Here is a 17,291-nt window from a genome sequence, read left to right on the forward strand (position 1 = left end):
TTATTCCTGCATATTTGCAGCACATATAAAGTATGATTTTCCTTTCAAATTTTTAATTTGTTAACATGTGCAAAATGTACTCTATGAAATAGCCATCAGCTATTTCAGCTTTATATATATTTCAGCTTTAGATAAATTTGAGGCTTAAAAAAAGTCCTACTGCTTTCTCCTGGTTCTCAGTAGAATGGAGAGAAGCTAAGATACCCTTGAAAACAGCGATACCTGGTGCTTTGAATAAAGCAAGTAATGACATATTTTAGTTCAAACCACAGATACACTTCTGAAACCAGACTCTCAATTGCCACAGCTTATCTTGCTCTGGTTTGTATGGCAGAGCAACCTAAGCTCCTCAACTGGATTCTTTTAAGGTGAAACAACATTAGAAGAAGCACTCCAAGACTACACCTGATGTGCTGAAAGAGATATCTGGAATTCAATCCACTGGATGAGACTTGAACTAGGTCTGAAATACTGTCATAAACTGCACATACCGTACACAGAGAGATGCCACTGCCAACTGGTTTCCTCTACAGTGCCTACTTGCCCATGCCATGGAGATGCAAGATAAGAAGTGAACAAGGACAGGAACTACCTTTAGGAAAGGCAGCCCTGTGGCCTCAGTCTTACTGCAAGGAGTGAGTGAGGGTGGCTATTCTGAAACAGGATGCCCCTTTATAGTCTCTAGCCTCTTTCAAAGGAGGAATTTTCTTGGGGGGGAGATGAAGGTGACAGGTGAGTAATGCCAGTGTGTAATAAAAAAAAAAAAATACAAGAGCAACTCTATTTTTGTTCTTGAAGTCATCAGAGGGGGAAAAAATCTAACTAGGACACCATATTTCTTAAGACAATCAAATGAACTAAAACTAACATATTCTTGCGTATTTTAAGGACAGAGGTCTGTCTTAGATGGCGTGTTAACTGTCACACATAGTTTGTGTACAATGTGGACAGCACTTAACAACAAGAATACCTCTAAAATTTTATAGCAAAAACATTAGTGGCTCTAATAACATTATTCCATTTGTATATGTCAGTTTCAAACAGAGGCAGCCAATTACTGTAGTGCAATTAATGCTACATGCTGAAAAGCAAGTTCAGCACAACAGCAACCACAACATAGACATTTTAAAGCCAAATGTTGCAAGTACTATTGGAAACACATCAAATTGTAATGATTTTAATTTACTTATTTTGTAATCACTCTATGAAACATACTTTTGGAAAGATACTTTAAAAACAGATATAGACAAAAATCTGAGTTACCTACTACCTCAGAGATTTTTAAAATTCAGCATTTTGGAACCATTAATTACATACCATTAATTGCTGACCAATATCACATAGCTTCTGAAGGGGGCACACCTACGCATTTCCAAAAGTGACCTGTAATATCTAAACCTCTATCAACGCATATATATCAGCAACGGAAGGTAAACACATGATGAGGAATTCCTTTTTGTACCTAAGTTTTGAAAGAGCATTATTTACCATGTTAGAACTTTCAAAAAGTCTTGAAATGTAGCTTCTTATGATGAAGGCAGCTTATTTAGAAATTTTATTATGGTCTTTAACTAGCTGCTGAAAGCTAAAATACATCTTCTCTAAAGCCCTTCTCTTTGTCATCTTGTTCAGAAAAGAACATACAATAGCAATATACTCTTCCCTCCTCTTCCTTTAAGAAGGCAGAAAACAATTTTTTTTCACACTGGTAGCTTTTGTGCATAGTAACCTGGAATAAAGTATTCAAGAATCTTAGTTTGAAAGTTTTGATGTTGGAAACCCAGAAGAATGGCCCCACTAAATCAATCCATAACGCATATTCAGACAGAGAAAAATATGTCAGTGGGGCAAAAAACCAAAAAACCCCCAAGGTGTTAAGTTTCAGAAAGGTGGAAAGCACTGCAGAGTACAGATAAAGGCATATTAAGCATATGCAACTAGGAGTGTAAACCAAAAGGCATTTCTGAACCATTGTCTGAAATAAGGTATTTTAGGACATTCTGTAAAGTCTGAACCTACTTAAATTACACTCTGTTTGGACAATAAATTTATTATATTTCCTTCTTCATGTTTAAGCTACTTTGTGTACTGAAGCTATTTTTTACACATTATATTCAGATTTAGCAACAGGTACATTCATTGTGTTCCAAGGCTGAGTTACAAAAGAATAAAAAAGTCTTAAGCTTTCACAGCGAAAAATGTTATGAAAAATGCTTTCTAATAAAGTCTGAGCTTACTTGGTTTGCATCAAATGATTCTGAAAAAGCTAAGTGCATGTCCCTTCCATGGGGACAAGACAAAAAGTCCTGGAGTTAGAAGTTTAGACAAGTAAAACTATATGCAGTCAAGAAAAGTGTCTGTAGACCTCATCTGTTTGGAAGGAATCTAGAGATACTGAAGTTATTTTTTTCTACTAAAGTGCTAAACACATCTAAGAGTGGAATGACACTGTTAGGGACAACCCCCGTTCTCCTGCACCCACATGCTTCCTTCTGCTGGATCTGGCAATCACACAGCTGCAGGGCAGCTGTAATGAGGCAATTTGGTGGAAAACTAACTCACTAAGGAAGAAATGTTTCTTTACTGATCAGTGAGCTTGTCTAAACCTTGCCCCAGTTGCAGCACTGCAGTATAAGGAAAGAGAAAGGAGCATATGGCCAAGGGAAGGTGGAAAGCCATCCTACTCTTCCCACACTATCTTATATACTTATACTATAAGGTATTTAAGATTACCTTCAAATCCAACTTCTTACCCTCAACTCATCACTGGCTACAATAAGAAGAGTAAGGAGAAAATTTAAGGTCTTTGAATGCTTGGAGTAAAGGATGGATGGGATTTTTCTCAAACTGCCAGTTACCCTGGATTTACCTGACACAAACTATACAAGTTAGAAAAGCAGCTGGAAACCTAGCAGAATCTGTTCCTCATTTTTTGGAGCTTTACTGTAAGAAGCATACAATAAATAAAAATGAGGAAAGGCTAGGTCTAGATGCTTCAACTAAGGCCAGATAATTAACTGTATTTTGTATCATCTTTGCCAGTAAGTGTTCACATTTCCCAGCTAAGTCAAAATATTTAAAGGCTTGCAAACTTCACAGCTGCAGGCAGACACTAATTAGTAATAGCAAAGAAACTAAGTTCAAAACTCACAACCACTAGGCTGTGACTAAATACACCAGAACACATGCAAAGTTCAATATGGCAAATAAGCCATAATACAGGCCTTGTAGTAAAATAAATAGCAATTAATTCATTGCTACTTGTGTTGAAAACAATTTTATTTAATCTAAGAAAGGATATGGAATTTTTTGGTAGATTTATGGAAACCATAAATCTAGTAAATTAAACCACACTTGCCAGGATCATGCAGCTTTTGCTTGACTTGCAAATTTCATACTTGATTTCCTCATTAGATATTTTTAAAACGTGTTTTGAGATAGGCACCAAGAGTGGCATTCTCAAAAGCTCCTCATTCTAACTCAGCTCAAAATGACACAGATGCACATTTTCTACCATTTTCTGACTAAAAGATGTCTAGAAATGCATTGGCATATCTCAAAATCTCATTCATTTTCAAAGAAATGTAGTTAAAGACAAAAAGTACCTGAAATAAATCGCATCCTTTTAGTCAGATGCAGAAAACAGGAGTGGAAAAAATACAAAAAGGGCAGGGCTGACTCAGCAAAGTATTTCTGAAGATCTGATGTGGTAACTGTAAGAACCTGGCACCAAAGAACATCAATGGAGGAATGAAGAACAATGCATGAATAAAAATGCCTTTGGTTTCCTTTATTGGAAGAGGAAAGCTGTCGTGAACAGAGCTCTTAAGACATTACCCTATGAAAACCTAAAAAAAAAAAGCTGTTTGTTTCCTATGGCCACTAGTTAATAGCACTAAGTCTAGTTTGGTTTGGTCATTCCTGCAGTGTCCCTTGAGAATTCTAGATATTTTTGTACTGGCATAGCAAACTTGGCTTTGTTTTGGTTAACATTATTAATCTTAGCAAAAATGACAAAATACTGAACTAAATGCAGTATTGTCTAAAGTTGCCTTTTTGTGATTTGCTTCTCTAGCATTTACTTCTTCAAGCTTGTTTACCCAACACAGTGGCAAAAATCAAAGAAAATAGACAGCCTTAACATGGTAATTTAAGCTAATTAAAGCACAGTGCTAGGAATGGAGGCTTTATTGATATATAAACCCCAAAAATTTTAGTCTAAAAACATTGTGAGACCAGACAACTTGTTCTCACTTGGGCTTATATTAAAGCAAGTCTTATATCTGGGCAAATGTCTTGGAAATAGACAGGAAAATGTGGCTTATTATTCTGCCTATGGATGCACTAAAAATTCTAGGACTAGAACCAGGCCTTTGCCAGAACACTTCAGAATGAAAGAGTACAGAACATGCTGTTCTCTCTTTACTGGTGCTAACTTTCTGCATCTGTGAAAGGTAATAGTAAAAATAAAAGCAGCTTTTAAATGTTGCATTTAAAAGGGGGTATGGAAATCAAAATGGAATAACGTAGCACGAAATTAAGGTGGTTTTAAGGCTTGCAGGGTAAGTCTGGGTCAAATTTAATCATAGGTAACTCTTTTGCACACTTGCAATCAATTGCAGAATTTGCTGCTTGAAAATTGCAATTGCAAAATTTATTTCTCTTTCTACATGCTTTACTATTTTTCAAATTAAAACAAAATAGTTAACTTACCTGAAAAAAAACAAGTTCATAAAATATGACAGCCACACAGTAACTATAAGCTGCCAAAACTGCATTCCTTTGGAGAAATTCTGCTAGAAATTAGCTCACATCTCTGAAACAATAACTGATGAAGAAGCTACATGAGCAATCAGCATAAAAGCAGGTACAGGTTCAGGCAGAGAATTTTCACTACATCCTGTGGCAATTCCTGCTGTTTCACATGTTCTCTGATCAGATTTTCTCTTGCTTGAGACAAAAAAACCCCAACTCCCTACACAATAACATGCTAGAACTTGCACGAAAGGAAAGTTTGAGCCTTTTATCAATCATGGTAACTTTTGCTTTTATAAAGTTGCATTAGATAACAATTGGTTTACTACAAAAATTGACCATAGGCATTGCATGAAGAGGAAGCATTCACCCAAAACTAAACTATCTACTGTCACTTAGATACTCTATGGCACTCTTTGTCAGCTCATCTTTCTCTCATAATACATTTCTCATTTTAATGTCCCTCTTGTTATTTAGCGCTGCAAGATCAGAACACAAGTTTTCAATGAGCAAACTTCAATTAAGTTTAATTTAGCACACCTATTTTTAGATTGCCTAATATAGCACGCTACTTTTTCATTGTGCATGCTGAGAAGGCCTATAAATGTAAGGACAAAATATGAAGCAACGATAGTACTTATTCTTCTCATTCAGCTTTTGTCTGTAAGTGTAGCACAAAGATGATTCAAGTATTCAGACAGGAGCACCCACTTGGAAAGCCAGACAGTGAGCAGAGAGGACATCAGCTATTGCTTCATGATGACTACATGGAGGCATGATACTAATTCTTTACCTGAAAGAATCTAACTTTCACCTACTATGGGGCACACACATGCAGGGGAACTGCCACTCTGAAGTGACCGACATGCTCTCAGATATGTGCCCGATACATGCAGCATCATTTTTTTATTCTTGCCAGTTTGTTTCCATGACCCTGTTCTTTCTTATCCTCTACAAGTTATCATTTTTAAAATCACTAGCTGTAACAGCAGACTGTTCTTACCCTGCAAAGACAATATTCTATCACTTGAAGTGGGATGAGGAAGGTAACAGTAATAGACACACACCACACAGAGGATTAGACACAGAGCTATTCCAGACATTTAAAGTCACCTGCACAACATTTAGGTAGCAATCATATATTTGAATTTGATTTACCCAAATCCATATGTTTAACAAAAATCTTTAGTACTTGAAATCACATACACCAGTGAAGTAAAGCAAAAGTGTGAATTAGATTTGTTACAAAACAGTGATATGACAACAGCAAAACCTGGTATACCATCCAAAAAACACGCTACCAAGCAAAACCAGCCATGCACTAGCATTGAATTGGACAAAAGAAAGCCATTTCAAAATTAATCATCAGTTTAGCTTGCAAGCAGAATCACTAATGAAAAATTGGGTTGGCTCTCCATAATCTCTTTAAATTCAAATGTAACATAACTCCTCGAAAGTCATAAGTAAAGGGACAAGCATCAGTTTTTAGCTTCTCAAATTCCCAGTCTGACTCAGAATTGAATATATAGCTCAGGTGGTATTTTTTGTTTTACTTTCAGAGAAAATGAATTTAACAGACATAATGGCAGCAGCACAGACTTATTCAGCCTGAATCCAATCCTGGAATACTAACATTCTAGACTAAGCCTTAGGGGATGAACTGTAAAAATAGTCTATAGGAAGAAAAAAACCAAACCCAAATGAAAAAAACAGCCATTGCCCAGATTAGGATCATTTCAGCCAGGTAATTTCAGCCAGACTATCCTATCTTATGTATCAAGAAAGGTAGTAGACAAAAGGGCAGCTATAGTCCAAGGTCCCTATCATGCAGGTATTCTTACAGGCCACATATCTGAACAGGAGTGGGAAAGGGCAAAAAGGAACAGTGCTGTAAAAGCTAGCAGTGCTTCTTTTGTACAGACATCTTCCTGAAAATCACGTAGAATTTATTTTAGTTGTAACTGCAAAAAAAACCTGTTGCCATGGTGAACTAGAGAGCCAAATCTAAATCTCAAATTTGTTCACGGTATCTGTGTTTTAAAGACATCACAGCATCTTCTTTACCTGCCAACAGAGATCGCATACTTACATGCTTTTGTATAAGTGAGAGACTGAATTTCCCTATTTTTTTCCTTTAATTTAAATAAGAAGAAACTGCAGCCTTAGGTTCATTGCAAAGAGTATTTCAGAAAAAAATATATTGAAAGAAAACTAATTTGCTAACTTTCCAATGACTTCTGCATGGGACCTGATTTGCCCATGACGATAAAATATGCCTTAACTACAAACATATAAACAGCCACCGTTTTAGGAATGCTGCTTTCTAGGTTGCAATTAGAATTACAGGAAATGAACCAGCTGAACTCTCTGATGCTGACAAGTGGGTCAAGTTGAGATAAACCCTGCTCCCTGCAGCTCAGTTTACAGCTCCCTTCAGCTGACGAAACAAACTTCCCGTTGAACATCTCCTCTGCAGAGTCACTGTCAAACTGTCAGCCAAGCTAACAGGCAGAGAGATATGGGGATCTGATAAGGCTATTCTATTTTCCCTGAAATTAAACCAAACAAGGATGGGTTCTGGTCTATTTGAGCTCTTATTTTCTTAGTAAGCAACCTCTAAATCACAAAATACAATAAATATCTTAGGACTGCTTTTTATGCTTTCCACTGATTATTTATGAAAATATAAACACTTATTTAAATGTGTAATAGTGTCTGACAGTACAATTAAGACAGTACAATCAGACTGTACTTACTGGTCCCAACTAATAAAAAAATCTGCAAAATAATTAGTAATTCAGGGTTTCCTTAATCAAGGTAACATATTTGAAACAAACATTGTTAAATGTCTGTGAGTTAAAAAAAGTATGTATAAAAGCTGTAGAGGAGTATGAAGTACCTGGAAAAGCAAGTGTTATACCTCCTAATGTGATCCCCCTATGAAAAGTTATCCTGTACTAATTTAGGGAGACTTAAGAGAAATAACTGCTCACAAGTAGCTCTGTTCTATAACAACAATGCAACAGACCTGCAGTTTATGAAGCATAACCACTGGGGTTAGAAAATGTGTTCTAAGATATCTGAAGGGGAAAATTGAGAGTCTAAATTTTTGCCCTCAAAAAAACCTTATCTTCAGGAAATAAATTAGATTTTAGAAATCTTCTCAAAGGAATAGAGTTTAAAATAATATAAACCAAAATAAACTAACTCAGAAAATTTAAATCATATTGGATGACAGACAAAATGTATTCAGTAAGGGTTTTCCCTTGAGTCACTTTTCATCTGTGACAGTTGTATGCTCAGCATCAAAGAATAAAAGTTTGCAGAGCAATGGCTATGTCCCTAAGAGTTTGTGCTGAATTGCTCAGCTTTCAAATATAAAATATTCCTCATGTAGCTTTGTTGAAATGCATACAAATTCTAGTTGCACTTTTTTAAAGGAGAAAATAAGACATAAAAATTCACCCTTGCATGTGTAAGGGCAGAAAAGTGCCACCACATCATCTTGCACAATCACTGTCTAGTCAGATGATATTTTTAATTTAATGTTCTTCTGTTAAAAAGCTTGCATTTCATAACTGCATGCTGCAGAATTAATGAGGGGTTTGTTTGCTTGGGGGTTTTTGTTTGGTGGTTTGTTGTTGGTTTTTTAAAATCTGTATCTGAGCTCTTTCTCTAGAACAATGCTAATAATGCTTACTCTTAATTCTCAGCATCTTTCACTTGAGAAAACTGTAGTAATCAAATGTTCTGGAAAAACCTCTGACATCTGGGCAGGAGTGCTAGACGATGGCACCAAAGAAGACCTTTTTTCTTCTTACTACTGTAAGCCACGTCCAACTTAACAGTTGATTGTACCCATCACAAGTCCAAGTCTTTAAAAAGTTATGCAATTTTTCCAGCTACACTCTCACAAAAATATCCTGCATTAAGGAGGAAGAATGGGCAAATAAGTATTTCTGCATGCAAAACTGAAATTCGTAAGCAATAAGAGTGGGTTTATTGACTGAAAAGAAGCAAAAACTCTTTTGCACATGCATTTAATATGAAATTTCAACAGAGAAATGTGTATTAAAATGCTACAGAAAGGCAGCTGTGACCTGTACTTCATCCTCATTAAGAATTTGGATTTGGAATTTAAAAACTAAATATTATATTGATGATGCCCTTAAACTTCAGTGTTACAGTTTTGAATTTATAAGATATTGAGGCTTTAAGTCTCTAATTTTCTTTTACAACAGCATCAAGGCCATTCTTCCATTGTACCACTTTAACTCACTGTATAAGAACATAAGATGAAAGTGTGTTTCCTTTTGAGCACTAAAGGGAGATCACTGAGGGGAAGACAAAACCAAGCCATTTTGGTTACAGACAAAAAGTGACATCAAGAACCACTTGAGTCATCCCAAATCTAAGTTCATAATTTATCGAAAGGACTGCACTGATAAACCCTGATTTTAGGTAAAAATAACACTGATAAAGGTAAAATATGAAAAACAATATTACAGCTACTATATATATTTTTTTAACTAAGACCTTAGTAGTTAATAAAATAAATGAGATTGCTTTCCCTACCATTCCTTTATTAATATTTCTCACATTTCTACTTGCATGCTGACCTCCTCATTTATCAGAACATCAGTCTCCAAAGGCAAAAAGCCTATACTAAGAAGTGGAACAAGAGAAAATTACTCAGTTGTGCTCAGCTTTTTTAAAACCTCACAACATTTATGGTTTGCCTTATCTTTCTTAAAATCCAACTAAATATTTGCTGATCCAAAAAATAATCTTACAAGGTAACACTGTTAGCACTACTTTGTATCCAGAGCAGTAACTTCTTGAAAACAGAACTCTCAATCTTTTAAAGTATTTAATATTCCATATGTAAAGCAGATTTGATTGTGAAAAACAAGCCATATTTCAATATTTATTTGGGATTATGTTTCAGATTATTTGGGATTCTGAACTATTCAAGAAAACATAGCATTTCCATATTTTCAAGACGTGTAAGAATTACAAAGAAATAGCCTATTATTTTTCCTAGCATTTAATAAAAACTCAGCTCAAAAAAGGGTTAAAGAATGCCAAATAACAGTTTTTCTTAATGTCTTTTCTTATGAGCTTCACCACATTCTCCAGGTTTTCTGCTAAATTCTTTAATACTTTTGTTATTGAACCTAGTTATATTTTGGCCAAAGGGGTCGATGATCAGGATAGGTAATCAGCCTCGTGGTAAATGACAAACCTATTGGGGATGGTTTCCTGGGCACTGTTACTTTCTTATCCAGAGCAGAGCCTCACTAGACAGGACTACAGCAGCCCACAATGAGATTTGACCTGAGAGACACTTCATGCTCTAAGACTGTGTCTGTGTGTGTCTATATACAATAAATAGATACATAAAAATGGCAACTATGATAATCTCACTGGTGTGCTGCATTCTCCCAAAGGCAAGCAGAACAGCAAGGCTCTCTGATTGCCCAAAGTAAGAGGTATACTCAATACTCATCTAAATAGTACTGTCTGACTATTGAATAATAAGGCATCATAAAATCAAGTTTTTTCTGTTGCTCCCGTTTGTGTCATCTTAACATTAGCTCCAGCTTAACACTACTTCTCTTTCCTGCATTTGTGGTCTAAGCAATTTAATCTAATTCCTCCAGTTCCTGTGAGATACATTTTGTGGCGTCTTTTGCAAATATACCACAACAATCAGCTAGCCACTTCTAGCTTGTGACCAGCATAACACAGATTTTGGGCTCATGATACAATTTTAGTACAGACTGTGAAGAGAAAGAATATTTTTAGTATTAAATTCAACCATACATGCATATAAGTCTTTTCTTTTATACTGTACTTAGTAAGTGCAAAGCATCTTTACCTGACAGAGCATCTTGCGCTTCAAAAAACGTGCTGAGACCTCCTTTCACATAAGCTAGACTCCCTTCGTTTTTCTTGTTGGCTTGTTTCTTCAAATTCACAACAGCCGTTTTGAGCTGATCAAAACTGAAAACAAACAAGAAAACCTCAGTGATGTTCAAACAATAAAGTCAGCTAATGAATAAACAGAACAAAGTACTTGGAAAAGAAAGCAAATTACTTTCAGAACAACTACTAAGGGACAGTTAATTGCTAATGAGTGTGCTTTTCAATAATGACAGCTCATTCTTAGTCCAAGATCTCGGTTTTTTAGTTTCAACCCTAAAATGGAGCTGCTATCACTTGTGATGGAAGTCATTTCTTTATAATACAAACTAGTCAAGAAGTTTCTTCTGAACATGCAATATTGCTTTTACTTAACTGTCTGTACTATATTAAATAGGTGACAGTATAATTCACTACACTTAGTACACGGTAGATTAACTACCAAGGTGTTAGAAGTTTCTTTAGTAATGATATTTAGCTCTGCAGCTTCGCCCATAACCCTTTCTCACTTTTGTTTTTGAATTCATTCAATATTTTTATGTTGGTTTGGACATACAGTTCAAAATTGAATACCATATTAGTGCAAAATAATGAAAAGCTAAACAGATTCCTGCTTAGGGAAGTACGGTTTCTATACGCAATCTACTGAAATATTTGTGCAAGACACTTCATAGAGCAATATTAATTGCCAACTCATCACTGTTGTTTGTATGGTAGCTTTCTTTTTATCTTAGATTCATAATATTTCTCAATTTTTGCCAGTTTACATTTGATTTCACATCTGTATTTTCTGCAAGCACCTGCAATTAATTGAAAAGTCTTAAGTTGTGAATAAATTTTCATTAATTGTATATAATTTTTTTTTGTTGATGACGATCAATACGATCTCAGTAGTTATATTACTGAATAAACTATAAAAACACCACCATGAACAAGTTCAGAACTACAAATACAGCACATGATTTTCAACCTTAATGTCTTTCCTCCTACCTGCATGCCAAAGCCATCTCCCCAACACAAAAGAATTAAACAACAAACTGCACTAATCCGCTGTGAGGAGAGGGATCAATGAAGTAGAAAATTAAGACATAAGACAATTCCATGAATATTCTGCCCATTTCAAAAAGAGCTGGTAGAAAAAGGCACATAAAGAGAACAAAACAAAGTTTAGCCCTGGCAGTGAGAAGGCTATCACCACCTGCTGGGAGACAAAGAACACTGGTGTACTTAGAAGCACTTCTCTTTTCATACTGATGATCACACAACATTTTGCCTAATTTTCTGTTTCCATCTGCTGGACAGAAATCACATTACTCATCACCTGGACTGGTCCACTTGGGCATATGAGAAGTACTTACCAGCAGCATTTTCAAAGTAATAAAAATCTGTACAGTTCTCCTTTTAAGCACTGTTTTATGTTATCTGATGATCTAACAGTGTGTCAAAATAGTTTATTTATATTTGTCAGGATACTGCCAGGATTAAAAGAATTAGTAAAAAGGATGTTATACTGATTTCTTAAAAAGAATGTCCTTCATGGAAAAAACAGACATAAGCTAACCAAAATGTCAGTGCACCACACATTTACCATTTCTGATAGCTAAGGTTATGTAGGGGACAAGAACTAAACCATTGCTGTGTTTCTGGAAAAACAGAACAAATTGTATGGGACAGATAATTATACAATTCCAGATTTTTTAGACTACACATTTTGAAATGGGAAAGAAAAAAAAACCAATCAAAACAGTTTTGCTGCTTCTTTACTTAAAGAGATACTTGTAATTAGATTCAAAACACAGCTGGATTCACCCTGCCCTTTAAGCATTTATTCCTGTTGAGTTTTACACTGCTTTTGAACCTTCAACACTAAGATTTGGATTTCATAAACCAATATAAATGGAGCTAATATGCAAAAACCTCCAGATTTCATTTAAAAGTACAAATTAACACTCTTTATTCCATTGGATGGAGGAGATCATTACTTCAAACTGTTGACATGCAAGGACGTAAATTGATGGAATTTTTTTCAGCAAGAAGGATTAAGTACTTAAGCTGATAGTGGACAAAGTGTTAAATACGTTTTCTCATTTCTAAAAGCACTTAACTCATTCAAGCTGTGTAGCCATCGACATTTATACACTCCTGGGCTTGTGGCTCAGCTCTCACATCTTTCCTTTAGCAGTGGCCATAGCTGGGCAGAGCACTTCAACTGCAGCTTTACCAATGCCAAGTAGAAGAATTATCTCCATATCTTACCTAACATAACACATTGCTGCTGAAGATGATCACCCCAAAAAAAGATTTGCACCAGACAGCCAACTGTTACAAACACTGGATTGTCTTCTGTATGACTGCTTTCCAATCCCAGGTGTGTACTCCTCCTGCTTGCCTCCCCCACACCCCTCTGAGTCTTGAATTCAACTACTTCACAATTGCTACAGCCACGGCTGCCACTGGTTATCACATCCCCTGCCTTGCCTGCAAAAATCAGATTTAGAATGTAGCACCCCTGAAAGCCCACACCGCCACTATGTTAGAAGTCATTCCCAGAACTCCTCACAAGCCTCCTGGGATTGCTGCCCCTCCTGTAAATATGAAGGGCATTAAAGTCTTGTACAAGAACCAAGGTCTGCTCTCTGGAAACTTCCCCAAGTTGCTGAAGGAAGACTTTGTTCACTTCCTCATTCCACTGCGATGTCACCTGTTCCAGACTCCTGAGAAAGAGCTCAACCATCCTGCTCCATAACAGGGACCATGTATTTATTCCAGCTGTTGTTCACATGAAGGTCAAGTCCCTCTCTTCTTTCCTGGGTACCTTTTTCAGGTGGCCTCTTACTATCCATCACTAAATACTAGGTACATGAGCTATCCCACTTTATTCCAGTAGTATATTTGTCTAATCCCACATGGAGCCCTGTCTCTTACTTTTTTCTCAGGCAGCACAAGAGTGTGTAAAAGCACTTGAGGTTAGACACTTCCAGCTAGTTTTGTAACTACCTATAGCACTCTTAATGCCATCACTAAACCCACAGGTAGCACTCTGTCCCTTCATTTAACTGCAGGCTGTTATCACTATCCCTTGATATGCCAAATTTGAAGTTTTTGTCACCAAAGTGCAAACCTGCTGACAAAGATGCTCCCACACTCCCACCCCACTTTTTCAAAAGAATTCCATTTCTCACTGGTAGTCTTTGTCCTTTAGTCATGGATCTGGCTATGGAAGTAAAAATCGCTTCCTTTGAAACCAGGAGTACAGCCATGTGTCCCTATCACCTGACGCCTTCCCCTTCATGCGTAAATCAAAGGGAATACCTAAGCTCCCACACTCTCCACTGTTGTGCCCAGTCTGCAATCTGCCTGCAATCACTCGTGATCTGTTCTACATCTTTCTTGGCGTGTCACTGGTGCCCACATCAATGAGCAACAAAGTGGCAACAGTCCAGCAACCAAACATCAAGAAAATTTTTTACAAACAGCTACATCAAAAGCTGTTTGCTCTTTACCACTTAATTATCCCCTCATTTAAAAAAAAAAAATAAATCATGATCCCCAAAGTTATCATATTCTGACAGACAGAATTAATTTGGAATAACTCCTCTTAGGTATTTGATTTCAAAAGATGCTGTCACTATACAAGTATTAGGTAATAATGTCCTCTTGCTGTTGTTCTGGCTCTTTAAAGTACCATCATTTTGAGAGGAAATTTAAGTATTTCCCAAGCAGAGTAATGATTATTTCTGGAGCTCCAAAACCCAAATATCCTCCCACCTCCAAAACCAAGAAGCAACCCATACCTTTTTCCACCAGTAGAAAACAAAATTAAATCAATTTGTAAAGTAGTATTTCCCTTTAAAATACTAATTGGAATACCCAGCTGAAAACAACAAAAAAAGCTCATCTTCTCTATTAAAAATGGCTTCCAGTATTATCTGAACACAAGCAGATAAAAGTTTTGGAACTCAGTTATACATGCAAAAATACATTTATATAATGCGTTCATGTAAGTACATACTATGAACTATATTTCTAAATCAAGATCTTAATTGTCAAGATTTTAAGGGATTTACCTCAAAGATCCTACTTGCTTGTCCAACTTCTGCTATTACAGTATTTTCCACAAGTGTTAACTACAACCTAATTGACACTAACAGTTTAAGTCACCTGTTCAGTGCCCATAACCTGTGTCTGTTCATGACTTAACACCTGGAGTTTCCGCTCAAGGCCATACTAACTTCTTGATTCCTAAAGTTTGAAGGAAGACAGCTTCCATCTGACATGGGGAGACAGGGAAAAACAACCTCCCAACGCCCATCATAAATTAGGTCTGGTTAAAAGCAAGGTCTTTCTCAGAAGCACATTAAGCAAACTGGTTGATTAAAGTTGCAAGCCAAGCAGAAACACCAGAGACAATCGTGACTACAGCTCTAGTGCTGTAAACCAAACCACCATTGACACATCTTCTGCATAATGCAATACCATCAGTGACTTGCATTTAAAACAATTGTTTATACGATAGCAACAAACCTTGTTGTCGAATGATTCTCAATCAGGTACCAGGCAGCAGAAAAGTTTTCACTTGTGAAATCAGCGCTCATCCCAGGAAAGAGTGACTCTAAATCTTTTTGAGGAAATCTGCCCCTGAAAATGAATATTCATTTCTTCAGTGAAACATAGTCTTGTGAACAGTTTACAATTAAAAGAGTCACAAAAAACCCCAAACTAACAAAGCCCAAATCATTTCCCTCTAAGATGGAAAATTTAACTTGTATTTCACCTTGAAATTAAAGCTGCTATTACAGACACATGTAACAGGACTGGGAAAGACTGAAATCTAATCTAAGTAAAACTAATTTTACCATTTTGATTTCACCACTACACATAAGACAGAAATGTTATCTGTACAAAATATTTTGATTTAACTTTAAAATGGCAGGACATCAAAAGTTTGACAGCTTGTAAGTGATCTCACACAATTTTTGTCTATTAGCTCCTGAGCAGAAGTCACACAGAAACATTAAAGGGAGATACACAGAATACACTTCCATTATATACAAACACTGAAAGAAATACTGAGTTAAAATAATTCTATTGCAAAACAGAATACACTGTTCACCATACACCAAACAAAGGAAAAACAGGCTTATCTCAAGTGACAGCCAGCAGGTTTTGTTAGTTTTTATTAAGTCTTACAAATGCATAAAGAAAGCATGCAAGCCAATTCCTTGTGAAAACAGACTCTCTAGAAAAGCATTTTTAAAACTACAAGTAGTTTCTAAGATACTCATCTAGAAAATGTATTCCATTTACTTTAAGTCTGTGTAATAAAAATATTTAAAGCACTTTTTGATTAAAACATGACAACCTTCATCCCTCAGTCCAGACATACACAACACTTGGCCAAATTCATCCCACCATGCACTCAGTACACCACCAGGTGCACTCCCTCCGCTCATCTTCACCACCAGCTGCATCCCATCTTCAGAGACTAATTGTGGCAAACAAATTCACTTTTTGTCAGCCTTAAATGGATCAGTCAGTGGGACTAGATGGCCTTCTGTCTCTTCCAACTAAAATATTCTCATCTATTTCAAAAATTGACTGTGTCGCTTTTGGATCACAACATCCAACTCAAAAGACAACGAAGTCCCTCTCTGATGCTCACAAGCGAGGCGAGTGTTGCTATACAAAGTATACTGTATGCAAATGAAAATCTGCCATACTTTGCATTTGACAGCAAACTTGGGTGGGAGTAGAAATCCAGAGTCAGTTATAAGAATTACATTTAACACATATGAAAAGCCATTTAAATGGACACAAAAGCAGTGATTTGTTAGTTTTAGTTCTTTTCTGTAATCTAAACATGTTCCAAGATAGCTGTTTTTATTACAAAAAGCAAACAGCAGATTAAGTGAAACAAATCTAAAGGCGGGCACATTAAAAAGTACAATTATATAGAGAGGAGTTGTTTCCTGGAAGTTTCTTTTCATATCCAAATGGCCATTAGCACAAGCAGGTACAAAGGACCTACGTACATAATGACATGGTACAGAAGTCTTTCATCAGTAGCACCTGATTACAGCAGAGGCATGAAACAATACTTTCTACAAACCAGAAAAAAATCAAATGAGACACAAGGAAAAGTGATGACAGATATGAAAAGTAGAGATACAGGGAAAATAGTGTGAGAAACAAATGTAGCAAGCAAAAATGAGGGTCCCAACATTTGTCTGTGTTCAATGAAAAAGTGATCATGTTAAAATAAAACTTTAAGACATAAGTAGTGAGATTCAGGTTTTTCAATGACCTTAAATTTCATGAATGACAGTAAACAGAAAATACTGATGGATGTAAGAAGAAGAAAGTTTCAATTTATTCTTCATTTAAAGACAATTTAGGATACCTTATTTTACTCTCAAATTAGTGCCCAGTAGGCAAATGAACTTGAAGGATATTACTTCACATGTGATACACAGTACAACTGTAGAAAAAAGCATTTATATTAGATCCACACATGGTGACATCTTTGTGGACAACTGTACTTTTAATGCTACAAAATAAAACTAAGAAAACAAATTTGAGTTTTCAAAAGAGACTTAGACATTCTGTGCAAG

At 36.1% G+C, this 17,291-nt stretch overlaps 1 protein-coding gene across 2 annotated transcripts in view; it reads right to left on the reverse strand.

The window, feature by feature from the left end:
* Positions 1–17,291, reverse strand: part of EXOC2 (exocyst complex component 2) — a 128,234-nt gene that overhangs the window by 81,656 nt on the left and 29,287 nt on the right. The window contains exons 1-3 of one of the 2 annotated variants that reach the window (XM_069008221.1): positions 16,043–16,133; positions 15,205–15,318; positions 10,637–10,761 (exon numbers count right to left, since the gene is read on the reverse strand). In XM_069008221.1, coding sequence (XP_068864322.1) covers positions 10,637–10,761; positions 15,205–15,275 — 196 coding nt within the window. In that variant the 5' untranslated portion in view covers positions 15,276–15,318; positions 16,043–16,133. Of the gene's footprint in view, positions 1–10,636; positions 10,762–15,204; positions 15,319–16,042; positions 16,134–17,291 lie in introns of those variants that run through there. The other variant, XM_069008219.1, reaches the window with a different exon arrangement.

The sequence above is a fragment of the Aphelocoma coerulescens genome, chromosome 2, assembly GCF_041296385.1.
Source record: "Aphelocoma coerulescens isolate FSJ_1873_10779 chromosome 2, UR_Acoe_1.0, whole genome shotgun sequence".
In the NCBI taxonomy this organism is placed as follows: Eukaryota; Metazoa; Chordata; class Aves; order Passeriformes; family Corvidae; genus Aphelocoma; species Aphelocoma coerulescens.